Source organism: Hyla sarda, chromosome 1 (genome assembly GCF_029499605.1).
Source record: "Hyla sarda isolate aHylSar1 chromosome 1, aHylSar1.hap1, whole genome shotgun sequence".
NCBI classification, from domain to species: domain Eukaryota; kingdom Metazoa; phylum Chordata; class Amphibia; order Anura; family Hylidae; genus Hyla; species Hyla sarda.
Window position 1 is genome coordinate 534,665,058 of NC_079189.1, and position 21,424 is coordinate 534,686,481.

The 21,424-nt window shown below is 44.8% G+C and overlaps 1 protein-coding gene across 6 annotated transcripts; it reads left to right on the forward strand.

The window, feature by feature from the left end:
- Positions 1-2,007: 2,007 nt before the first annotated feature.
- On the forward strand, positions 2,008-21,108 carry LOC130291557 (THAP domain-containing protein 1-like). Of its 6 annotated transcripts, none has more exons than XM_056540474.1 (3): positions 2,008-2,158; positions 16,204-16,297; positions 20,269-21,108. In XM_056540474.1, the coding sequence occupies exons 2-3, from the start codon at positions 16,230-16,232 to the stop codon at positions 21,020-21,022; spliced, it is 822 nt and encodes a 273-aa protein (XP_056396449.1). In that variant the 5' UTR covers positions 2,008-2,158; positions 16,204-16,229; the 3' UTR covers positions 21,023-21,108. The 6 variants fall into 6 exon arrangements, with proteins under 6 accessions (XP_056396449.1, XP_056396439.1, XP_056396422.1 ...); XM_056540447.1 differs by lacking the exon at positions 2,008-2,158 and adding an exon at positions 2,195-2,285; XM_056540479.1 differs by lacking the exon at positions 2,008-2,158 and adding an exon at positions 2,220-2,257.
- The last annotated feature ends 316 nt before the right edge of the window (positions 21,109-21,424 follow it).

The following is a 21,424-nucleotide window of genomic DNA, read 5'->3' on the forward strand; positions in this document are numbered from 1 at the left end:
AAAATGGCCGCCATGGTCACCACCCATCTTGAAAAGTTTCCCCCCTCACATATACTAATGTGCCACAAACAGGAAGTTAATATCACCAACCATTCCCATTTTATTAAGGTGTATCCATATAAATGGCCCACCCTGTATATACCTCACTAAAAAAATATTCCAATCTCACATATTATAACATAAAACATAATTCCTATTGATTTCACATCAAACACCACCTATCAGATGGCACCCATGTGTACATATGCCAAATCAAAATTTCTTATACAATATATTTTGCCAAATCAATTGGGACCAAATCTCCACTTATCGGGGGAGATTTATCAAAACCTGTGCAATGTAAAAGTTGTCCAGTTGCCCATAGCAACCAATCAGCTCGCTTCTTTCATTTTTCAGAGGCCTTTTTTTAAATGAAAGAAGCGATCTGATTGGTTGCTATGGGCAACTGGTCAACATTTCCTCTGCGCAGGTTCCTATGAGCTTCCTACGAGCCCCCGTTGGTCCGGCAAAGGCCTCACGGTCCGGCAGTGCTGACGTCATATCACTTCCTGGGGACGGGGATGCCGCAGAGCCGTCGCCGTATCACCTGCCATAGCGATGTCCCACCCCGGCCTGTGATAGGCTGAGCCCACTGTCATGTAAGAAGCCGGCTAGAGCTCCTTACATGACAGTGGGCTCAGCCTATCACAGCCCGGGGCAGGACATCGCTACGGCCGGTGATACGCCGACGGCTCTCCGGCATCCCCGTCCCCAGGAAGTGGAATGACGTCAGCACTGCCGGACCGTGAGGCCTGTGCCGGACCAACGGGGGCTCGTAGGAAGGTATGTATGAGTTTATTTTGTTTATTTTTGAGGCCCGGGCACAGGGATATATAAATGTGTACCACTACAATTGTCCTTTAACTTAACTTATCCGCACTCTAATTTCCATAGATATCTAGTATTAACATATATACTAACATATGTCCCATCATATAATATCCTTTATAGCCGTCAGGATTCCGGCCATATCATTATTATCTCCATAGTCATTTCTCGTGCAGAGATATGAGACATTTTTCTATCACATAAACAACGGTTAAAAGCCCAGGTAAGTCCAGCCGATGCCCCTCGTATTTTTACCCCCCCTGGGTGTGAGGGGAGTTGTAGTTTTGCAAAAGACGCAGATAGATCCATCCATTTGTGACTAGTGGGGTAACTGTAAGGCATTGACTGACAGAAACTGGATAGTGAGATGATTTACCCTAAAAAAAAAACATAAATAATAATAATTTTTCTATAGTTGACAAGTTTTTTTTGTTACAGGTCATGCCTGTTTTTGGTGCGAAGCGGTGCCAAAAAAAATAAAATGTACATAAGCACTAATAAAAATAAATAGATGTGGGTTTTTGGAGCTGTTTTTTTGAGACATGTGGGGAAGACTTATTGCTCCGTCTTATAATAAGATTCTCTTTGATGTTCATAACAACCAATCACAGCTCAGCTTTTATTTTGTCAGAAATGAGAATTAAAAGCTGGGCTGTGATTGGTTGCTGTGGGCAAGACAGAGAATCTTGCAGTAAGACAGCACGATAAATAGTTTCTTATAATGTGGACAGATTCTTACAGCAGTGTTTTCCAACCTGTGTGCCTCCAGCTGTTTCAAAACTACAACTCCCAGCATGCCCGGACAGCCGAAGGCTGTCCGGGCATGCTGGGAATTGTAGTTTTACAACGGCAGGTGGACCACACTGCCTTACAGTTACCCCACTAGTCACAAATGTATGATCTATCTGCGTCTTTTGCAAAACTACAACCCCCCTCACACCCTGACAGCCATCATATGAATGGAGTTGTAGTATCAGAATACTGCATTAGATGGCGCTGTTCTATCAGCCATATGTATTTATAACTGCAACACCAAGCAGCTCGGAAAGAAACCTATGACATAAGTCATACAGGTTCGGTCCGACCACACTATTTACAAACATCCTCGCGTTACCTCAACGCCGCGTCAGGATTGGTTCCTTTTGACCACATGACACGACGTGACGCCACGCGGCCACGTGACACTCTCTCCGCCTATGAGCGAACTTCTTCTTGCGGGGTCCGGGAAGCGTGTCCGCCATTTTGTAGGAGACAACAACGCACGGCAGTTTATACTCTTCTTTTTTTCTCAGTAAGTTTTGACCAGCGGTTGCTTTTAACGTGAAAGACGAGAAGTGTATGTGACCGTATGCGAGGCTGTGTGGCAGGCGGCTATGGCTGCAGAGTGTGTGTTAGTAGTGGAGACATTGCAGTAATATGTACGCTCGTAGGAAGTGACCGGGTGTAATAGAGCGGTGTCTATAAGGGAGAGCTGTCAAAACCTGTGTAGAGGAAGAGTGGTGCAGTTGCCCATAGCACCCAATCAGATTGCTTCTTTCATTTTTAAGATGCCTGAATTAAAATGAATTTAACAATCTGGTTGCTATGGGTAACTGCACCACTCTTCTACACAGGTTTTGATGAGACTCCTAACTCTTATTTCCATCTGTGGACACATAATAGGGCTTGTTTTTTTTGTGCGACCAATTGTACTTTGTAATAACCTCTTTTTAATTTCACTCTTTAATTTTAAAAATATTTGTGGTTAAATTGAAAAGAAAAGCACACATTTGCAACTTTTTTATTTTATTAAATTTTTTACGCAGTGCATTTTATGGTAAAACGGACATTTTCTTCTGTGGGTCAATACGATTAACCCCTTAATGACACAGGTCTCACCTTCTAACGCTTTAAATTTTTCACCTACAGACCCATATGATGGCTTGTTTTTAGTGCCACCAATTGTACTTTGTAATGACATCTATCATTTTACTTACAAAAGACCATTGGTGTCAGTACAGCTAAACAAAAAAAAAAAATAATAATTGTGGGTCAAAATCGAAAAATAAAGCGCCATTTTGTTTCTATTCAGAGCCCTTTTTATTAAAATGCCATGTTCTATTTATTTTGTAGGTCCATACGATTAAAAATGATACCCAATTTAAATGTTTTGTTTTTCTACTTTAGAAAAACTTCAATATTTTTGTACGTAAATTATTATGCTTAATATTGTCCTCTTCTTACCCCCATAACTCTTCATTTTTTTGTTTGTATATGGGGCTGTATGAGGGCTTATTTTGATCTGTAGTTTTTATTGGTATAATCTTTGTTTTGATGGAACTTTTTGATTGTATCTTCAAATGTTCTTTTCCAGTATATAAAGTGACCAAAAATATGCATTTCTGAATTTTCTTTTTATGTTTTGGTATTTTTTTTATTTACATAATTGAGGTTGTGGTTTGATTAACCCCTTAAGGACCAAGGGCGTACAGGTATGCCCTTGGTCCTGCTCTCTTGATATAACGCGGGGTTACACAGTAACCCCGCGTCATATCACGGCGGGCCCGGCGTCATAGTGAAGCCGGGACCCACCTCTAATAGCGCGCAGCGCCGATCGCGACGCCGCACGCTATTAACCCTTTAGCCAAAAGTGAAACCGAAAGTGGCCGGCTAGCTCAGTCGGGCTGTTCGGGATAGCCGCGGCTAATCGCGGCATCCCGAACAGCTGACAGGACAGCGGGAGGGCCCCTACCTTCCTCCTCGCTGTCCGATCGCCGAATGACTGCTCAGTGCCTGAGATCCAGGCATGAGCAGTCATGCAGCAGAATCGTTGATCACTGGTTTCTTATGAGAAACCAGTGATCAGCATAGAAGATCAGTGTGTGCAGTGTTATAGGTCCCTATGGGACCTATAACACTGCAAAAAAAAGTGGAAAAAAAAAGTGAATAAAGATCATTTAACTCCTCCCCTATTAAGTTTGAATCACCCCCCTTTTCCAATAAAAAAAAAACTGTAAATAAAAATAAAAATAAACATATATGGTATCACCGCATGCGGAAATGTCCGAATTATAAAAATATATCATTAATGAAACCGCTCGGTCAATGGCGTGCGCGCAAAAAAATTCCAAATCCAAAATAGTGCATTTTTGGTCACTTTTTATATCATTTAAAAATGAATAAAAAGCGATCAATAAGTCCTATCAATGCAAAAATGGTACTGTTAAAAACTTCAGATCACGGCGCAAAAAATGAGCCCTCATACCGCCCCATACACGGAAAAATAAAAAGTTATAGGGGTCAGAAGATGACAATTTTAAACGTATTAATTTTCCTGCATGTAGTTATGATTTTTTCCAGAAGTCCGACAAAATCAAACCTATATAAGTAGGGTATCATTTTAACCGTATGGACCTACAGAATAAAGATAAGGTGTCATTTTTACCGAAAAATGTACTACGTAAAAACGGAAGCCCCCAAAAGTTACAAAACGGCGTTTTTTTTTTCAATTTTGTCGCACAATGATTTTTTTTTTCCGTTTCACCGTAGATTTTTGGGCAAAATGACTGACGTCATTACAAAGTAGAATTGGTGGCGCAAAAAAAAAGCCATCATATGGATTTTTAGGTGCAAAATTGAAAGAGTTATGATTTTTTAAAGGCAAGGAGCAAAAAACGAAAATGCAAAAACGGAAAAAACCCCGGTCCTTAAGGGGTTAAAGGGTAGCTCCCACCATCATGATTTTTTTTTCTGTCCCTGCCTATTGCCCTTCTATCCCTAACACCTTCCCTGCCTTTATTTATTTTTTTACTATTTTTAAAATGGAATTTAGTCTGCCTGGCAGTGTGCTCACTACCAGGCAGACTTCCCCAGCAGGCACAACGTCACTGATGCCTGCTGGGGCCGGCACTTCCGCCCTTAGTTCTCCTAACAGGGTGCCTCCAGCTGTTTCACCACGACAACTCCCAGCATGCCCTGACATCTATTGGCTGTCAGGGCATGCTGGGAGTTGTAGTGGTAAAACAACTGGAGGCACCCAGGACAGGAGTTTCATGGGGGAAGGAGTGAGCCAGGAGCCGATGCGGGAGGGACGGGTGCGGGGGAGCCTCTTCCTGCCGCTCGGTAAGTAACACCCAAACAGCGCCCCCCGCACCTTGCAGCAGTGCCCCCCATCCCCCCCGCACCTTGCAGCAGCGCCCCCCATCCCCTCGCACCTTGCAGCAGCGATCCCCATACCCCCGCACCTTGCTGCAGCGCCCCCCGCACCTTGCAGCAGCCGCAGCCAACCACTCACGCACCCCGTACCTTGCAGCAGGGCAGTCGGCGAGTGCGGGAAGCCGATGCGCAGCCCTGGCTGTTACTGCGCCTGCGCAAAATTTCGACTGATGCCCTGCCGGAATCAGTCGGAATTTTGCAGTGACGTCACTCCGCACTGCATTCGGCCACTAGGAGGGCGCCCTCTAGTGGCCGAATTTCAAATTGCTTTTAAAATGTTTTAAAAGCATTTTTTTTAAATAAAAGTATATAAGAGATATGTTGAAGTACTTAAGTATTACAACATATCAAAAATATTTTTTTCATGACAGTGCCCATTTAACATTATATTTTAATAGATCGGATATTTACACACGCGGTAACACCACTTATGTTTTTTTTATTTTTACATTGTTTTATTTGAAAAATGGGAAAAAGGGGGGGGTGGGGAGTGATTCAAACTGTTAATAGGAAAGGTGTTAATTCTAATTTTTTTTACACTTTTTCTTACTCTCAATATGGGGCTATTACATGCAATCTTCAGATCTTCATAGCACAGAATTGATCAGTGTTATCAGCGCTCCATTGCTCCAGGCCGCCTTGGCTTTCTGAAGCATTGTTCGGATGTTGAGGAGGCAGGTAAGGGCCCTCCCACCATCCTCTCAGCTGATCAGGACCCCACGATTCATTACGGTGGTCCCAATCAGCACGCAGAGGTATCCAGGAAGTATTGCTCGCATTTAGATGCCTGTGACGATCCGTCTTGGGGATTAGCTCTGGGATCGTCCTGGACCACGCCACAGGATGCGTTTCTTCTCAATAAACCAGCAAACAAACGCTTGTAATGCAAATCTGGCACCTTGCCAGTTTTATTAGACAGGTTGCAGGGAAAGAAATAAACAAAAAGCAGGAACAAAACAAAATCCTAGACCGTCTGGTCACTGCCTAAACAGATCAGCTTGTCCTGACTAACAACCGCTGAGCTTCCCTCAGCCGGTTAAACATATGTCCCCTGCAACCTTCTACTCACAATATCACTCTCTTTGAGCCCCTCATAGCTCGGGCTGTGTACTCCTCAGCAGGCTCTGTCTCTTCCCTACAGCCCACATGCTGTGTCCTAGGAAGAGCCTAGATTAGACTGAGTCTCCATCTCATATACACTTCCCTTCCTTCCTGCCTCATTACTTAAGAAGCAGGTGAGAGCTTCTGCAGGGTGAGCCAAGGAAATACACCCTTTCCTTGCCACACTGCCACATATCCCCCCCCTTTGCTCAGACCACCGGGAAGGAGCACATGTATTTGAAAGGCAGAAACCATCTGCCTTTCCTTTCTCTTGGACAACTTTTGTCCCACAGTCTCTGAAGTCCTTGCCTTTTTTCTTCCGGACTTTTACCTGCCACCAATTGCAAGTCTCTCGATCACACCTCTCCAGTACCAGGTTCTTCACCCTGGTGTGGGCAGGGTTCTTGAAATTAAGGAGTGAGAGGACCGATGCTTCTAACCTTTGTCTTTTTCTTGCTTGCCGGAACTCTGCCTCTGCTTTAGAGAATCTTTCGGCCTCAGTGGCTTCACCAACCACTGTCTTGTTCTCTGTACCGTCAGAGGACCTCTGACACGGGTCCATCTCAGTTTCAACTTTAGAGAACTTCCCACCTGGTTTCACCTCAGTCTTGTCTTCAGTGGATTTCTCACATGGTTTCACCTCATCCCATCCAGCTTTCTCTTCTGGGGCACCAGCTTCCTCAGGTTTGGCTTCAGAGTCTTTGGCTCCTTCAGATTCTTGTGTAGAATCAGCTTCTACTACTGCAGCTTCTTCAGGCTTACTCTTCTCTTCACCTGTTGCTTCAGTTGTGCCATTCTCTTTACTCACAGCTTTTGAGGTTGACTCTGGTTTAGCTTCTGCTTCAGAGGATTTCTCTGCCTCAGCATTACCTTCAGAATTTTTGGTCTGCTCAGGTTCAGAGGATTTCCCACCTCTCTTCTCCTTAGTCTTCACTTCAGAGGATTTCCCACCAGGTTTCAGCTCAGTCCTAGCTTCAGGAGACTTCTTACAGGACTTCACCTCAATTTTAGCTTTAGAGGACTTTTCCGCAATCAGAGAAAGCATCCCTGTATCCTGTAACTTCAGCCCCAGAAGCCTTTCTTGAGCCAATTCCGCCATATCTTGGTCTCTGCTCACTTTTAGGGCTTCCTGGTCCTCTTCCTTTTTCTCACATTTTCGCAGCTTACACTGGAGCTTAGCGGACTTCATCCTCTCACTGTCAAGTAACTCTGTCAAGTCCCTGACAGTATCTTCCGAAGACAGCAATTGTTTCCTCAATTGTTCATTGTCCGCCAGCACAGCTACCTGCTCGTGGAGTTGCGCTCCCAGCAAAACCAAGTCAGCTACGTGGGACCTTCTGCGCGTTTCGTTCTGCGCTTCCAGGCTCTCTTTTAAGATCTTCATGTCATCTTCCAGCTTTATATATCTCAGCTGCTCACTCTTGAGTTGTGCGGAGATCACCCTCTCACTGTCCAGCAACTGTTTCTTGGACTTCACTAACTCATTGATACATTTTCCACTCTCACCAATCTGTTGAGATAGATCTGAGATCTCCTGTTGCAAGTTCTTGTTTTCATGTTGCAGAGTCTCAACTTGTTCCAGGGCCTCCTCATACTGCTCACGGAGCAAGTCATTGTCATGACGAGCAGATTGAAGAGCATGTGCAAGGGCATTCTTCACCTTGACTTCCTCCTCAAGTTGTCTCTTAGCTTTAGAGACACTCTCCAGATTGCTGGCAAGAGCTTCAGCTTCCATCTTCATTTCATTCTTCTCTTTTTCTATTTTTTCCATGGCTACCAGGCTAGCCTTGTGATCACTCTGCAGAGCCTGATGTGCACCATGTAGAAGACTCACTTCTTCTTCCTGGAATGACATCCGCTTGGCCAGACTCTGCACTTCACTCTCCTTGCTGGTCACAAGACCCTGGGAGCGGGACAGTTCATCCTGCAGAGCCACAAACTCACTTCTGTGATGCTCCATGACTTTTTCCAGCTGAAGCCTCGCTTCTTGCTCTTTCTTAAAGTCAGCAAGTGATTTGTCCTTCTCCTCTGTCAAGCAATGTATCTCTTTTTCTTTCTCCAACAACTTCACAGAAACCATCTGCAGGGTTTCTTCCAGATTCTGGATCTGCTCCAGTTTTTTCCCAAGGCCAGCTCGTCTTTTCCGAGACCTTTTACTGACAGCGGTCTCCTCACTCTCGCTGTTAGACCTTGAGACATCCTCTGGTCCTCTGTCAGACACTCGACCCAGCTCTTCTCCATCTCTTGATGAAGTCTCCCCCTTTTTCGGGGTTGCGGCCACTTGTGCCTTGTTATCATCATCAACAGGTTCCACAGACACCTGGCACTCTTCCTCTCCCACCACGTTGGCAACTCTGGAGACTCTCGCTAAACACTCCTGTCCGACTGGCAATCCCTTGGCGGTTAGTTTGTTGCCCCTAGCAACAACTTCAATGGCTCTTGGCACCAGCGAGTCAGGAAGATTCCTGATCAGTTCTTCTGAACTGTCTCTCGGCTTCTTGGCAGACTTTTTTTGTCTTGTCACAGTCTCCTTCACTTAGGACTCTGTCTGTGACTGTAAGTGCAGCCCCCAGCTCCACTGGTACTCTCTTCCGGAGTTTTGGTTTTTCCGCAGCAGTCTCCGTAGCTTCTATTCCAGTCACCTCTTTATCTTGACTCGCGGACTGTTCTTCAGCTCCCCTAGTGGTCTGGCACACTCCCACCTGACCTATACCTAGGGTCTGCTGACACTCCCTGTCCTCAGCTGAGTTACTGTCCCCTGCTATGTGGTGAAAACCAAGTGTTGTGAGCCTATCAGGTGTTCCTGCTCTAGTCACCTGACTATCTTCCCACAACTGCTGAAAAAACGGAAAATCCTTCCCCAGCACTACTTCATACTCTAAGGTAGGCTCTATTGCAACCTTGTGACTTATGGTACCATAGGGAGTAGAAATACACACATTAACTGTTTTATAACCCCAAATACCGGCCTGTATAGACACTATAGTGGGGTCTGGCTTTCTGCAGCTGGTCTTTAGCAGACTTATTACACATTTTGTATCTAACAAAACAGTCATCTTTTTACATTCTATTTCCAGCTCACACAGGTTTTCTTTTGTCCTGCGAGAGGTGGGAATAGAACTCTTTACATCAGAACACATTAACATAAGTGTTTCAAGAAAGACATTATCAGCCTGCATGGGTTCACAATATACAGCACCATTCACACAGTCCAGTAGAGACACCCCAGTCCTCACTACTTCCGGAACCTTTGTGTGCGAACTCTCAGGTGCACTCTCAGCATCCCACAACTGCCAGAAATACGGAAAGTCTCTGCCCAGTACAATTTCCACTGTAAGTTCGGCACATACCTCCATTATATGGTTCACTGTCCCAAAACATGTATCAAAGGTAATTTGAACAGTCTTACCGGGCTCCGGGCGGGACTTCACAAATGGAATTATTTCTGGCATAATCCGAGATACAGTCTGGCAACAATCCAAGTCCACCCACAGTGGGATTCCGCCCACCGACAACTCACGGGACCTCGGCTTCGTCTTGGCGACCACAGCTTGTGGCCCACGTCGGTTGCTCCCAGCAACGACCTTTCGAGGTTGTCCCATTTCCTTGAAAAAAAATCGATCCGTTGCCCCTAGCAACGCTCCTCCACAGACACCAAACTGTGCTTGAACTCCTCTGCTGGGCTCCTCCGACTTGCAGTCTTGCAGGGGGTTGCTCCTAGCAACAGCTCCTCTTCAACTCGCTTGTTGGTTGCCTTTGGCAACAGGTTGCCCTTAGCAACGGCATGCCCGCATCCTCCACCATAATGTGACGATCCATCTTGGGGATTAGCTCTGGGATCGTCCTGGACCACGCCACAGGATGCGTTTCTTCTCAATAAACCAGCAAACAAACGCTCGTAATGCAAATCTGGCACCTTGCCAGTTTTATTAGACAGGTTGCAGGGAAAGAAATAAACAAAAAGCAGGAACAAAACAAAATCCTAGACCGTCTGGTCACTGCCTAAACAGATCAGCTTGTCCTGACTAACAACCGCTGAGCTTCCCTCATCCGGTTAAACATATGTCCCCTGCAACCTTCTACTCACAATATCACTCTCTTTGAGCCCCTCATAGCTCGGGCTGTGTACTCCTCAGCAGGCTCTGTCTCTTCCCTACAGCCCACATGCTGTCTCCTAGGAAGAGCCTAGATTAGACTGAGTCTCCATCTCATATACACTTCCCTTCCTTCCTGCCTCATTACTTAAGAAGCAGGTGAGAGCTTCTGCAGGGTGAGCCAAGGAAATACACCCTTTCCTTGCCACACTGCCACAATGCCGAAATCCACTTTGATTGCGGCATCTAGTGGGTTAATGCCGGACATTAGCCCAATTGGTGATGTGCGGCAGTAGCCATGGGTCTTGGTTGCTAATAGCCACCAGTATGAAGTACGCTCAGGATGTCCATTTATGTCCTGCGCCCTTAAAGGTTAATAAATGTGAATAAGCCCCTCCCCTTATACAAATTAAATGACTCTCTTTTTCCAATTTACAAATAATATTGCTATCGCCGCAAGCAGAAATGTCCAAACCATTAAAATATAATTTTAATCATCTCCTATGGCCTGGGTTCTCAACCCCTAGGGGTACGCCAGGGGTTGCTTGGGGGTACGTGAAAGCGCTGACAAATACCAGACATGCGTTGGCCAGTATTTGTCAGCGCATAGCTGCGGCAGCTCACTGTACAGTAGCGCGGCCCGAGCTGCGGCCGTGGCTACTGTAAGTGAGCTGCGTGGTTGCAGGGGAGACGTGTGACCTCCCCTGACGTTGTGCGGCGTTACGCTGCGTGAAGGAGCAGGCAATGGGACCGCAGGACACCAGGTAAAAAAAAAAAAAAAAAAGTTAAAAACAACTATGGGACGGAGGGGGGACTGTATGGGACGGAGGGGGGACTGTATGGGACGGAGGGGGGACTGTATGGGACGGAGGGGGGACTGTATGGGACGGAGGGGGACTGTATGGGACGCAGGGGGACTGTATGGGATGGAGCACAAGGTATTAAGATGGAGGGGGAGTAATAAAGCACAAGGCATTAAAATGTAATGCCTTGTATTTTATTACTCCCCATCCCCCCTCCGCCATTATCCCTTTCCCCTTCCATCTTAATCCCCTTGCGCCATTCCCCCTCCCTCTGATCCCCTTTTGCCATATTGGATAATAATGGCACAAGGGGATTAAGTTGGAGGGGGAAAAACGGGATTAGAGGGAGAGGGGAATAATGACACAAGGGGATTAATATGGGGGGGGGGGGGGGGGTTGATTATCCCCCCCCCCTCCAGCTTCTTCCCTTTGTGCCATTATTCCCCCCTCCCTCTGACCCCCTTTTTCCATTTCCCCCCCCCCTCCAACTTAATCCCCTTGTGCCATTATTATCCGATATAGCAAAAGGGGATCAGAGGAGGGGGGAATAATGGCGCAAGGGGATGAAGATGGAGGGGCAAATAATGACAAAAGGGGATCAGAGGGAGGGGGGAATTATCAACCCCCTCCATATTAATCCCCTTGTGTGATTTTTTTCCTCCTTCCCTCTGATCCCCTTTTGCCATTCCTCCCCCCTCCATCTTAATCCCCTTGTGCCATTATTATCAGATATGGCGAAAGAGTTATCAGAGGAAGGGGGAATGGTGCAAGGGGATTGAGATGGAGGGGGGAATAATGGCACAAGGGGATTAAGAGGGAGGGGGGAATAATGGCACATGAGATTGAGATGGAGGGGCGGTTGATTATCCCCCCCCCCCCTCCTCCATCTTCATCCCCTTGTGCCATTTTCCCCCCCTCCATCTTAATCCCCTTTTGCCATATTGGATAATAATGGGACAAGGAGATTAAGATGGAGGGGGGAATAATGGCACAAGGGGATTAAGATGGAGGGGGGAATAATGGCACAAGGGGATTAAGATGGAGGGGGGAATAATGGCACCAGGGGATTAAGATGGAGGGGGGAATAATGGGACGAGGGGATTAAGATGGAGGGGGGGGATAATAGAGGGGAAATAATAGCACAATGGGATTAAGATGGAGGGGGGATGCATTAGTATAAAGGTAAGAACACACCTTTTGTCCGCGGGTACTCCTCGCGCGCAAGTTCCGCGTGAGCAGGTACCCGGGGACAAACTTTCAGGCTTTGGGGGTACAGTCACCGAAAAGGTTGAGAACCACTGTCCTATGGTAAACAGCATGATTGTAAAAAAAAAATACCAACGTCCAATATTGCTGATTTTTTGTCACATTACATTCCAGAAAAAAATGGAATAAAAAGTGATCAATTAGTCACCTATATGCAAAAGTGGTACCGGTAAAAACTACAATTCACAGTGTAAAAAATGAGCCCTTCTATAGCTCCATATACGGAAAACTAAGAAAGTTATAGTAGTCAGTAGAGGACAATTTTAATATGCAGTAGAAATGGGAAAAAAGACGCACTCGCCCTGTATACAGCAAACGTCAAGGAACTTTATTTGGACATCACAGTGCAAACATCCGATGGGGGAAACGAAGAGACGCAGCTCAGGAGAGCTGCGGGAGGACAATTTTAAGCATACTTATTTTCTCAGAAAAGTTTTTTTTTTTTTTAAAGTAGTATAATAACAGATAAACATGAAAAAAATGCAGCAGCCAGATGTTAGCTGAAAGTCAATAGGGATTTATGAAATGCCAAACTCACTTGGCATTTTTTTTCTTTTCCAGTTTTGTGCTCAGTGGCATTATTTCAAAATTGCAGTATACTGAGACTATGGCAGTGTTTTTTGGGACAAAGCAAAATCTTGTCATTTAGCCCCCATAGAAGTCTAGGGGAAGAAAAAAAAAACACCACACCGGTTTAACATTGGCATTGCCCAGGCTCCCCCCCCCCCCTCTCCTATTGCTTCAGGTTGAAAAAAATTTAGTTTTCAAAGAGAATATGACACCCTGATATACTGGATTGTAGTGCGGTGAAGTGCAGCTTTACAAAGAGGGGTCACTTACTTAACCCCTTAAGCACCCGGGTTTTTTCCATATTTGCACTTTTGTTTTTCCCTCCTTACCTTTAAAAAATCATTATTCTTTCAATGTTGCACCAAAAAATCCATATAATGGCTTATTTTTTGCGCCACCAATTCTACTTTGTAATGACATCAGTCATTTTACCCAAAAATCTAAGGCAAAATGGAAAAAAAAAATCATTGTATCGACAAAATTGAAGAAAAAACGCCATTTTGTAAATTATGGGGCTTCCGTTTCTACGCAGTAAATTCTTTGGTGAAAATGACCTCTTATCTTTATTCTGTAGGTCCATACGATTAACATTATACCCTAGTTATATAGGTTTAATTTTGTCGTACTTCTGGAAAAAATAACTACATGCACGAAAAAATTGTCTATAACTTTTATTTTTCAGCATACGGGGATGTGTGAGGGCTCATTTTTTGCGTCGTGATCTGAAGTTTTTAGCAGTACCTAAAGCAGTCTGATCTGTATTGATCAGACTTTTTGATCGCTTTTTATTAATTTTTTCATGAAATAAAAAGTGACCAAAAATACGCTATTTTGGAGTTTTGAATTTTTTTGCGCTTACGCCATTGACCATGCAGTTTAATTAACGATATATTTTTATAAATCGGACATTTCGGCACGCGGCGATACCACATATGCTTATTTTTATTTACACTGATTTTTTTTTTTTTTATCTCTTTGGGACGCAAGGCGTATGCATACGCCCTGCATCCCCGATCCTTAAAGGGGTACTCCGCACCCTTAGACATCTTATCCCCTATCCAAAGAATAGGGGATAAGATGTCAGATCGCGGGGGTCCCGCTGCTGGTGACCCCCGGGATCTCGGCTGCAGCACCCACCTGTACAGCTTCCACCTCACATCGGCAATGCTGGAGGCTTCAGATTCCGACCACAATGGCGGAAGAGCGTGACGTCACGACTCCGCCCCGTGTGGTCCGTCACACCCCTCACAATAGACTTTTTTTTTTTCATCCCTCAAATTATTTTTTTTTTGTTTCGCTGCAGGTTATATTATAAAATAAGTGATGTCATTGCAAAGTACAATTGGTGATGCAAAAAACAAGCCCTTATATAGGTCTGTAGGTGCAAAAGGTGAAGTCCTTAAGGTGAAAATAGGCTGTGTCCCTAAGGGGTTAAATGGGAAAAGGGGGGGTGATTCAAACTTTTATTAAGGGAGGGGTTAAATGATCTTTATTAACTTTTTTTTCACTTATTTTTTTATTTTATTTGCAATGTTATAGACCCCATAGGGGGCTTAAACACTGCACACACTGATCTTTTACATTGATCATTGTTATCCCATAGGATAACATTGATCAATGATTCTGCAGCTTGACTGCTCATGCCTGGATCTCAGGCACCGAGCAGTCATTCGGCGATCGGACACACACGAGGAAGGTAGGCATCCTCCAGCTGTTCAGAACAGTGTGTTTTTGCCGTTGTGATCCCGAAAAGCCCACTGAGCTAGTCCAGGGTACTTTACTTTCACTTTAGCTGCGTCTAAAGAGTTAATAGCGCGGCATTGCAATCAGTGCCATGCGCTATTAGCCAATGGCTGGGCCTGACCCACTATGATGCAGGGCCACGCTGTGATAGAAAGGAGGTGAATTCAGGGCATACAGGTATGCCCTGGGTCCTTAAGAGGTTAAATCCGTTGGCACTGTAATCTTCCTGATGCATTACACTTTAGTATGCAATGGAGGCAGGGAGCCAGCTGACCCAGCTCCCCTGCCTCCTCTATAGTCTCCGTTTGCCCTACCCCCATCATCATTATGCTAATAAGTGTTGCGGGTGAGCTCTCAGAGAACAGGGCGCTCACCCACTGCATTTTTAGCATATTAATGATGGGGGCGGGGCAGACAGAGAATATGCAGGAGGCAGGGGAGCAGGGTGAGCCGGATCCCTGCCTCCATTATGCACTGTAGCGCAATGCAGCTGAAGATTACAATGCCAGAACTCTGCATGTACTGAAAGGGGTACTCGGCCCCTAGACATCTTATCCCCTTTCCAAAGGATAGGGAATAAGATGTCAGATCGCCGCAGTCCAGCTGCTGGGGACCCCCGGTATCGCCACTGCTGCACCGCGCTATCATTACTGCACAGAGTGAGTTCGCTCTGTCCGTAATGACGGGCGATCCAGGGGACGGAACAGCGTGACATCATGGCTCCGCCCCTCATGACATTACAGCCCACCCCCTTAATGCAAGTCTATGGCGGGGGCTTGACGACTGCCATGCCCCCTCCCATAGACTTGTATTGAGGGGACCCTGTATTGCCCGTCATTACGTGCAGAGCGAACTCGCTCTGTGCAGTAATGATAGTGCGGTGCCTCAGCGGCGATCCCGGGGGTCCCCAGCAGGATAAGATGTCGGGCGGAGTACCCCTTGAAGGGATTTAAGTTAGTGACCTCTCTTTTTAAAGCTGTTCACCCGCACTATAACCCATTATTTTGGATTCAGTGTGGGGTGTCAGATTCTCTTTACATAAAATAATGTAATCAAAAATAAACAAACATATCACAGTGTGTGTAAATGTCTGATCTATTAAAAGAAAACATTAATAAAACCACATGGTGATTGGCGTAAATGTAAAAAAAAAAAAAAGTCCATCAAGACAAGTGTGCTCTGTGTAGCAGAATTGACAGCAATGGGACAATGCTACACAGGAATTTTTGAGTGGAATTTCTCAGCTCAGATTTGCCGTAGTGTGCATTGACCCTTATCTGCCAACTGAGGCTGACTGACAGATGTCCCTCTGTCATCTTGTGTATAGACATGCAATCCCTCTATATCTGGGTTTTCCAACCAGGGTGCCTACATCTGTTGCAAAACTACAACTCCCAGCATGCCTGGATAGCCTTTGGAGGCACACTGGTTGGGTAACACTGCTATATGTTATAGATCATAGAGCTCTGCTTCTGTCCTATCACATCCTGTTCTCAGATAAGGCAGCATACATTACCTGCTCTCCTTGTCATAACCATATTGCCCTTTGCTTTAACCCCAAACAGACTTTGGATTGGATTCTGATGACAGGATGACGGTCTGTGCTGCATATGGCTGTAAAAACCGCCTGTCAAAGGGATGCGGCAAACATTTCTTCAGGTAACTGGTGCCATATCATTACTTGTGTGAAATATAAAAAAACTCAATGGGGGAGATTTATCAAAACCTGTCCAGAGGAAAAGTTGCTGAGTTGCCCATATCAGATCGCTTCTTTCATTTTGTCGCGGCCTTGTGCAAAATAAAAGAAGCGATCTGATTGGTTGCTATGGGCAACTCAGCAACTTGGCACACATGTTACTTATATGTCAACAACAAACATAGGATAGGTGATTTAACCCTTACTCACCCCCGTTTGAGAGGGTCAGGGATTTTGTTTAAAGGGGTACTCCGGTGCTAAGACAACTTATCCCCTGGGGACCTCCGCAATCTTTCATGCAGCACCCCGCTATCATCAGCCTGATGACACTCGATCATGGGGCCGGAGTATCGCGTCACGGCCCCGTAGCATATCACTGGGGGGGTCTTGGGGGGAGCCGTGACATCACGATACTCTGGCCCCATGATCGTGAGTCCTCAGACCTGGATCGATATTGCTCCGGAGGCTGATGATAGCGGGGTGCTGCATGAAAGATTGCGGGGGTCCCCATCGGTGGGACCCCTGCGATCAGGCATCTTATCCCCTATTCTTTGGATAAGGTATAAGATGTCTTAGCGCCAGAGTACCCCTTTAAAGTCCCATGCAAGTTTATGGGAAATATATGTTCCTGCATAACTTCCAAACAGCCGGAGATATTTCAATAGTACTCGGTCACATGTTGCATATAAGTCCACTAAAAGTATAGGTTTGTGAATTTAAACCTAATCTACCCCCATTTGCGAGGGTCAGGGTTTTTTGTTTAAAGTCCAATGCAAATCCAGCATAACTTCCGTACGGCTGGAAATATTTTGCTAATACTTGGTCACATGATACTTATGTCAAATAAAAATATAATAGTTAAAGTAACCCTAACCTACCCCCATATGTGAAGGATGTTTTTTTTTTTTTTTTTGAAGTTCCATACAAGTATATAGGGCTTCTGGTACCTTACTCCACAAGCTCCGCTCTGCATCTTCTGGTGAATGCGTCAGTCCGGCTGGCAAGCCACACCCTCCCCGCATTCCATGCTCCATCTTGCAAATACACACCCACCTTTAAGCCACACCCCTTTTATTTTCTGCTCACAATATCTTTACCACAACTCAGCCCCACACGGGGAAGGGATATGGGGAGGAGATATAGGGTCGGGATATGAGGAGGGGATTTGAGGACAAAAGCTTCCTCCTTTGTTGCTTTTCCTCCCCCACAAAGATTAGTGGGTACTCAGTTAGTATGTTATAAATTAGACACCAATCGTCTCAGAATTACCTTTTAAGTGTGTGAACAGGGGACCCTTGGCTGTGATGTCCATAGGGTTTATAAGACTAGGGTGGTGTAAAGAGAAGCAGAGGGTTTTAAGCTCTGTAGTGAACTCCGACCATTTAAAGATATATTAAAGAATTTAAGATGTATTATAAGAATTTAAAAAGTTTAGACATATTAAGAACTCAAAAATTGCCATTATGCCTGGGCTGGCACAACTAAAAATTACCTTTCTGCCACTCCCCCGATGCTACTGGAATCGATATACCGTCCTCCAGCTATGGTCTTCTGGAGGATGGGAGAGCATTTCTAGTGGAATCGGGGGAGTGGCAGAAAGGTATGATAGGGTTTACTATTTTAGTTGTAGCAGCCCGGGCATAATGGCCAAATACATTTTTTTTGCCAAAGTTCTCCTTTAAGCCAAAAATACATAAAGAATAATAAAGCTAAATATATTTGATATTCTGGAAGTTTACACAGGGGGGATACACTGAAGACTCTTCAGTGGAAAATCCACACCAAATTTTGCAGATTTTGCTGTAGATTTTCCACTGTTGACTTTGTAATTAAAGTGCTACTGTAATTTAAAAAACTTTTGACATGTTATGCAAATAGTATTGATCAGTCTGGGAAATAAAGTTATATCAGCCGGCTCTGGAGATCAAAGAGGATCTCAGCACGTGAGATTCTGACTGATCAAAACTTTTGACATATCTGCATGATAGGTCAAAAGTTTTTTTAAATTTCAGTAACACTTGAAGTTAATCTTGTAGAGGGAAAAAATAAAAATAAAAACAATGGGGGAGATTCTCAAAAACTTTTTTTCTAAAATTTTGGTCTAAAATTGTAGTATGCAATAAAATAGGGTTATAGCATAAAATAGCTTAAAAGTGCAATTTCAAAAAGATATTAAAAAAATAGTTGCAGCGCTGCTGTATATGTAAAAGTATGTCCGTGATAGGTTGGTATCGGTCTAGAGTTTTAGAACGATTGGAGATGCATATATAGTCATAATAGTGTTATGCAAATGGCAAATTGAGAACATGCGCAGGTTGGCACGGGTGCTGATGATTGCAGCACGCCCGGCTTAAGTACAGAGTTGCCTGCCGTCTTCTTGTAACGCTTTTGCAGCAAAGAGTGATGAAAGGTGTACAGTGTTAGCATGGAACGGCGTCCGGCTCACTGTAAATGGATCTCACCGGCAAGCAGGTTGATCTGTGTAAGTGAGAATGATCTTGTTGCTGGTAGCGACGTCCTCGTGCAGTGCGGTCTCTGTGAGAACGTGACACACTGTGCAGTGGTCCAATTTGCTGGGGACTGCAGCGCTTGTCATTAATTAGGGAATGTTCATCAATGATGAAGGTGGCAAAAACAGACTTGTGTGGTCTGTGATCAAGGCTAGACGCATTTCGGGGAGACCCCTTTATCAATGGCAGTATGATGCTAGTTCTAAAAGTGTGGTCTTTTATAGGATGCCATTTTCAATTGGCATCTTTTTTTAAATTTTTGAATTTTATTTGGGAAAGAGTGGTTAGCTTTAGGAACAGTAGCTGCGATGGTTTATGTATAAAGTTATACATACAGTTTTAAATATGTGACACTGTTCACGCTTTTGTGCGTCAACATAATATTGTTGACTCACAAAAGCATGAACAGTGTCACATATTTTAAACTGTTTTTGCCACCTTCATCATTGACGAACATTCCCAAATTATTGACAAGCGCTGCAGTCCCCAGCAAATTGGACCACTAGTGGCGTTTCACGCTCTCACAGAGACCACACTGCACTAGGACGCCGCTACTAGCAACGAGATCATTATGGTTTACACCAACATGCTTGCCATGAGATCCATATACAGTTAGCCGGACGCAGTCCTGTGCTACCACTGTACACCGTTCATCACTTTTTGCTGTAAAAGCGTTACAAGAAGACCGCAGGTAACTCTGGCACACTGCGATCATCAGCGCCCGCGCCAACCTGTGCATGTTCTCTATTTTTCCATTTGGATAACACGATTATGACTATATATTCATTTACAATCGTTCCAAAACTCTAGACCGGTACCAACCTATCACGGACATACTTTTACATATACATCAGTGCTGCAACTTTTTTATATCTTTTTAATATCATCTTTTTGATGTGGCACTTTTAAGCTATTTGATGCTATAACTCTATTTTATTGCATACTCCATTTTTATGTATACATGCACTATTGTTACTATACCACCTATTCTACCATCCCCATAGCAAGGGTCCTGCTTGGGAATTGGGCTTCACTCGATATTGCCTGACCTATTGTATAATTAATAAATCACTAATTATACCAGCCACATATACCATATATTTAACCTAGCCATCCTTGTCTTGTGGTCTGATTCATTTGTTATTTCCTAGTAAAAAAGTGACCAGCCTGCAGTACCCTCTTGAGTGCCTTTAGTGCACCTTTAGTCAGCTGATCATTGGAGGTACCAAGTATCAGACCCCAACTAATATCATATTGGAGGCCTTATTCTAAGAATAGGCCATTATTAAAGAATAGAAAAACAGAGCCTTTGTTTCTCAAAAAACAGCACCACACCTGTCCTCAGCAGAGTACCCCTTTAATGCTTGCATATGCTTATTTTATGATACATAGTAGTAGACTACATTTTTTTTTCTTTGATTCAGGTTCCCAATGAAAAATCCAGAATACCTTGCCAAATGGCTAGCAGTGATTCGTCGTGACAAATGGAAGCCCTCCATTTACAGCCGACTCTGCAGTGACCACTTCACAGAAGAAGACTACATGCTACGGCCTGGAGCCGTATACCCTTACCTGCGCCTAGATGCTGTGCCATCTATTATCAATGGTGTGCGTATTAAAAAACCACCTGTCAAGAAACCAGCAAAAAAGATAGAGAGTGCCGCACCCTCCACACCCGTGGCTCAGAAGCCGTCCACATTAGTCACCCCTGAAGTTACTATGTCTGTCGAGCACTCCTATTCTTCTGTGTCCAGTAATAAGGAGAATGTCCGTAACCCAAAAGTGGACCCCGTCCTTGTTAACCTGAGAAGGAAAAAGAACTCTCTACAGAAACAGGTCCTGAGACAGAAAGCCAGGATAACCAACATGAAGAAGATGATCATGCAGCTGAGAAATAACATGCTTGGGAGCGACCCTGTTCATCTCGTGTCCAAGCACTTCAGTGGGTTAACCCTAGAACTGTTTAGACACCAGGTGCAGAAGAACAAGAAACCCAAAGTAATCCAGTTCTCCAAGGAGGTGAAAGGATTTGCTGTAACTCTGTATCACTATTCCCCAGTGGCTTATGAACTCAGCAGAGTATTGCTCTCCTTACCAGATCTGGACACTTTGAGAAAGTGGATGCCATCAGTGGTGGAAAAGGCAGAGACTGAAGCTTTAGTGAATAGTGACCACTGAATAAATGTCATGTCACCTCGATACAAGGTCTGTGTTAGGCTGGGTCCACACTACGTTTTGTCCCATACGGGAGCGCATACGGCAGGAGGGAGCTAAAACCTCGCGCTCCCGTATGTGACCGTATGCGCTCCCGTATGCCATTCACTTCAATGAGCTGACCGGAGTGAAACGTTCGGTCCGGTCGGCTCATTTTTGCGCTGTATGCGCTTTTACAACCGGACCTAAAACCGTGGTTAACCACGGTTTTAGGTCCGGTTGTAAAAGCGCATACGGCGCAAAAATGAGCCGACCGGACCGAACGTTTCACTCCGGTCGGCTCATTGAAGTGAATGACATACGGGAGCGCATACGGTCACATACGGGAGCGCGAGGTTTTAGCTCCCTCCTGCCGTATGCGCTCCC